General features: G+C 44.6%; 1 protein-coding gene across 1 annotated transcript; it reads left to right on the forward strand.

Annotated features, from left to right (window-relative positions):
- Positions 1 to 775: 775 nt before the first annotated feature.
- PCYB_081390 (hypothetical protein) lies at positions 776 to 5,384 on the forward strand. Its single transcript, XM_004221877.1, has 8 exons — positions 776 to 1,009; positions 1,292 to 2,135; positions 2,794 to 3,523; positions 3,622 to 3,947; positions 4,163 to 4,320; positions 4,543 to 4,647; positions 4,889 to 5,098; positions 5,249 to 5,384. Exons 1-2 carry the CDS (start codon positions 921 to 923, stop codon positions 2,133 to 2,135), a joined length of 933 nt encoding a protein of 310 aa, XP_004221925.1. The 5' UTR covers positions 776 to 920; the 3' UTR covers positions 2,794 to 3,523; positions 3,622 to 3,947; positions 4,163 to 4,320; positions 4,543 to 4,647; positions 4,889 to 5,098; positions 5,249 to 5,384.
- Positions 5,385 to 5,662: the final 278 nt, after the last annotated feature.

The raw sequence follows: 5,662 nt of genomic DNA on the forward strand, positions 1-5,662 counted from the left end.
GCGCTCCAAAGTAGCACTTTTCTGTGGGGTTTCTCTGAGAAGATCTTTGCGATTTATCTGTAGTTCTTTTTCCCATGTGTGCGCAGCAAAGGAGTAGTTATGGTGAACTGAGTTCACTCCTCAGACGTTCTTAAGTTTGATTGTGCACATCCCTGTGTACCTCTTTCATATTAACCCATATCGCAACCCCTGCTTGTGCACGTTCTGGTACAGTTCTCCACAACTGACACTGAGAAAAGCATATACTGCAGTTGTTCAAAATGGTAACTCCCCCGTGTGTGCCAAGTGTAGCCGCGCTTCAAATGCATGTACCTTGTGCATTGTCCCACTATGGAAATGGAAAAATAATTGCCCTTATGATGGTCTACTGCCGTGGGGACATATGCACCCCTCATGTCCAAATTCGCACATAAATTAATTTCTGGTCATGTCATAAGTTTTAGCGACGCTGCACCATACTGTGGTGTTGTTAACAGGAGTACAATTTTGCAAAAAAGGAAAACAAAGTCTACCATGAAACGTTCGCAAATTTTAAGTCACTACCTAAGATTCGCGTGTGCACATGGGTACGCAACTCCCAGTGTATATTTTCCCTTTTTGCAATTTTTCGAAAAAACCAAGTGACCACGTTTTTGAACGAAAAAAAATACCTGTACCATAGCATAAGCTTCAGCACGGGGGTGGCTATCCAGCCGTGTGGCGACGACCCCCCATTTGTGAGCCAACTCCCGAAAGTGCAAAACGGCGCGCTAGGAAGCAAACTGCCTACACGGGGACTGCCTATACTGGGCATGGCTCCTTCCTGGATGAGAGAAATCCCCTTTTCTATGACAACAACCTGTGTTGTATGACTCGTCCGACTGTGATATATATCCCCCTACGCGCTTTTACCATTTGGTCTTTTTTCCCCTTTTTCGAAAATGCTGAAATACTTCACGAAGGAGCACTACTCCTACTTATCGAGCAGCAAGCGGATGTCCTTCCGAGTCGAGAAGGACATTAAGACGAGGTATCAACTGAGGGAAGAAGGCACATAGTGGTGTAGCAGCACGGCGTGGCTGCGCAAAAGGGAGAATTGACTCCCTATTTAAAAGTAAAACGGGGAAGCGCAAGAGAAATGTGCTGCGTGTGTCGTAACGCCCTGTTGAATACTCAAAAAATGGAGGACATACACCCATGGTGGTGCCACGTTCGATACGCTTCTACTCCCCGTGTATAATACCACTGCTTGGTAGTTTTTTTTATCGATATCACCTTTCTACGTGTGAATCTCCCCCTTTTTCGCTCCAAGGACGACGTTCGTCAACAGGGAGGACCTGAAGCACGTGTTCGTGCTGGATTCGCAGGACACAACGGCCGGACTGTGTCTTCTGAACATCTCATTATTCCTCCTAGGAGGATTATCCAATGAAAAAGGCAAAGGAGATCTAGCGACGAATCTACAAGGAGGTCTTTTCATTATAAGTTTGATTATCTTTTCGATACAAAAAATAATGGAACGATGTATCTTGTCGGATGTGACGTTCGCCCTCCTACTGTACATCTCCTGTGTGTTGCCATTCCTCCTTCTAGAACTGAATGGCTGTTTTAACAACATCATCTTTCTCCCTATATGTCTCATGTTCTACTTCACTAGATACCATCTCAGAACATTATTCTTTCTCGACTCCTTTCTCATTCTAACCATCCTAGTAATAAACGTATCAATAAACTCCAGCACCATCGATATTTATATCTTCCTCTTTTTGTTGACTACTCTCTTTTTTAGTATGATTTATTACCGTTATTTGTACTATTTTTCTAGAGCCCTTTCTAACTCTGTAGCTAATCCAAGAAACATGATTTTGATGTTCCCATACATAAATGAATACCACCAAGTTTGCTTTGTGAAGCTAGCAGATGTACTGCTTGACATAAACAATTACATGTACATAAAGTGGAATATCTTCTGTAGAAATATCCCAAAATTTCATATAAAAAGTGAAAAGGATTTACAGAGTGCACATATTGTGGCTAGCAGATTAGCAAATAAATTTTTCACTCTCAGAAATCAAAAATTATTTTCTACTTATCCTCCATATTACTGTCTAAAAGTTTTTATCATAAAAATTGTACTTTATAATTTCTGCTATTGAGAGGAAGAAAAAACAGATTAGTAAACTTCACTCCAATCAAAATAGGAATCACTTTTTATTTTTAATGGAGATGGTCAAGCTGCATTGGGGGACTACTCCTCTCCAGGAGGACTTCCGCCACTCGGGGAGAGATCCACATCAATCAGGAAAAGAACCATCTCATAGAGGTAAGAAGAAAAAAACAAAAAACATCATCCGTAAGGAAGCGGAAAGGGAAAAAGAAGGGAACGATTGCAGAAAACAGAACCCACGTGTAGAACCTATTCCTTTGAAACACCTGGAGGAAGTCAACATGATGAACCAAAATGGGGTAGCGGACGTGCCGAAAGCGAGCGAACAAGGAAGGGGGGTCAAACCGGAACAAGGAGCAACCTCCAGGGGTGAACATCCCTCTAGAGGTTACAACAAAAATAGGGACACACACAAAAAAGCACAAGCAGTGAAGAGAGCAAAAAGTGCACGAAGGAGCAACGAAAAAAATGACCGCCTGCTGAACGACGCTCTGCAATGTCAACTCAAAGAGGCCCCAAAAGAGGAAAACAAAAAACGAAACGGTGCGCAGAACGGGCGAAGCAGACAGCAGAACGGGCGAAGCAGACAGCAGAACGGACGAAGCAGACAGCAGAATGGACGAAGCAGAGCGCAGAATGGACGAAACATGGTGAAGAACCATTCCGTAAACAACAGTTCGACCCCTTTCACGAAAAGTCCCGAGAGAGGAAGGGGCCATTCTGGGAAAAATCCGCATACTAAGATAGACAGACTACAAATAGAAACCCCAATTGGAAATCTGCTCAGCATAAGCAATAATACTAACAGAACAAAAAGGGGTTACAAACATGGAAACGAAAATGATATACTTGATGAAGCATTCTTTGAGTCCAAATATGAAACACGCAAGGGGGACAAACCTGAGCAACCCAAAGCAATCTCACCCAACCACAATATTAATGCCTTTAAAAAAAACACGAAGAAGACTACAGGTAGAAGCACACACACCGATGGGAACCAAAATAATGAGAACCCTAAAAATGACATGCAGGAGAAAAGGCTGAAAAATAAGTTCGCGCATCAGAACGATCATGGCTTTGAATTCTTCTTCAACAAAAGAAAGAAAAAAATGGGGCATAAAATATCCGACCATGGCAGCACGGATGGGGGAAACCCCAAACAGGATGGTATAAACCCAAAGTTGCATCACGAGGGGGGGGATAACCCTAATGGAGTCTCCCTTCCTGGAAACACAAACGATGTCGATTCACAAATCAGGATAAATTTAAATTCTTACGTGAATGATAAAATGAAACCTACTCCGAATGCGCAAAGCAATTACATGGATATGTACATGTACATGCGCAGGCAAGACAACGGAGATAAAGAAGAAACAAGTATGCATTACTCGAAGGAGGATGCGCAAAAAAAAAAAAATCGGAAGGAAACTATTCCTCATCACTGAAATATCATCGTGATTGGAGCTTACTATCAGACGAGAAAATAATTTTCGTAAATTTCTCGTGTCTCTTCTATATATTCATCCACAAAATTAAATGGTTTTTAAAATATATAGAACAATTGAATTCTGTTGTTCAGGGTGGCTACTTCCGACAGGGGATCTCACCAAAGAGGGACCATCTTTTGTCCTTCCTGGACGAGAAGGTCGAACGATACTACATAATTTGGTCCAATTCCTTTGACTTGGTTTACCACGTGGAGAATTACATCCCGCACATTTTGCTTATCCTCACTCTGCATCTTTCCTCCGTTTTCGTACGAGTCGCGCCCCTGCAGCTCAGCGGCTCCTACTACTCCCTGGTAAGCGCGCCGATGGAGGCTTCCCACCGTCGTGGCAAAAGCGCCACCGAGAGCACCCCCGCGCGGATGAGTATGCACGTAAGTGCATTGCCACGCGTACACTTCTTTATTTGTTCGTTTGCTTCTTCGTTTGTTCGTTTGCTTCTTCGTTTGTTCGTTTGCTTCTTTATTACTTGTTTGCTTCCTTTCCCCTCCTTGCGAATGCCGCTTCCCAGTTCCGCATGGCTAGCTTCTCGACCATTTTCGCCGCCAGATTTTTCCTGGCCCCCGTCGTTTTCGCCCTCATCTTTTGGCCGATAATCAAAACCAGATCAGTGAACCCCAAGAACATTTTCAAAATTAAAATGCGCTTTTTCCTCCTGTCCCTTTTTATGTAACCAGAATGAACTTCCCCCCCGGGGGGGTAGAGGCCCGCCCAGGGCTGCACCCTCGCGCGTAGGCATATGGGTAGACATGAGTACACACCTGCGTAGACACCTGCGTAGAGATGAGTACACACCTGCGTAGACATGAGTACACGCCTGCGTACCCCCCTGCGGTGGCACATCCCGGTGTGTTTACTCACTCGCGCGTCGCCTCTCCCCCCGCTTGGCAGCCTGGCGCTGTCTATCTTGGACTACCTGTGGACGATACTTCTCGTGCAGAAAAATTTCTGGAGGCTGGATGGCGCTGTCCTGGAGGAGCTTCAAAGGACGCACAGGTGAGGCCCAGCCGCGGAAGAGTGCAGCGAGGGGTTCAATTTGCACCGCATCACAGTTCATATTTGCGCCGAATCGCAGTTCATATTTGCGCCGAATCGCAGTTCATATTTGCGCCCCGCCAATGTTGCATGTTTCCCTACGTGAACTGTTCACATATTTTTTCCTTTTTTTTTCTTTTTTTCTTGTTTTTTTCCCGTCATTCACTCTCCCCTCTTGCCATGCCCCTCCCCCCAGCTGCAGTATGTTTTCCCTAGCGGAGCTAATTTTCTTCGCCCCAGTCTTCTACTTCCTCATCATGCATCGATTAAAGTCTCTCTGGTACTTCTACATCATTTGGTTGTTCTTAATAAATGTGATATATTGGAGTTTTATTGGTACCTTCCTCCCTGGCCTAACGATGAATATTTCCCTGGCGACTTCAGTTGTGATGTGCGTCCTGTTTATTATCAGGTTGGCATCGGAGATCATTCTCGAGGGGTTCATTTTTTGCCTTCCATTTTTTGCCTCCCATTTTGTGCCTTCCTACCGCGCCCCGCTGCATACACCTCCCATATGCGAACCAATCCTGCCGACTGATGCACTTTTCTTCCCACTTTGTAGACCCTTCGAGATGGTCAAGAGGGATATATTTTGCAGGTGTGTCTTGCCCTACATTTTATTCCTGGACGACGTGTTACGTACCCTCGACTGCGAGAAGAGGCTCAAATATCTGCGCTTACCAAAGATAGGGGAATGATGAGGGTGCCTCGGCGAAGTGCGCAACGCAATCCGCGGACAGAGAAACGCACTCCGCAAACTGAGCAACGCACTCCGCAAACAGCGCAACGCACTCCACAAACTGAGCAACTCACTCCGCGGACAGGTCACCCCCCCCTGTGCGCCACTGTACACACACCAGAGAAAACCTTTTTTAAAATAAAAAGTACAAAATTTACAAACAAATCAACAAAAAGGGGAAGGCGTTATTAAATAAAAATTGAAAAAGGACAAAAAAAAAGCAAAAAAAAAAGGAAA

Source organism: Plasmodium cynomolgi, chromosome 8 (genome assembly GCF_000321355.1).
Source record: "Plasmodium cynomolgi strain B DNA, chromosome 8, whole genome shotgun sequence".
In the NCBI taxonomy this organism is placed as follows: domain Eukaryota; phylum Apicomplexa; class Aconoidasida; order Haemosporida; family Plasmodiidae; genus Plasmodium; species Plasmodium cynomolgi.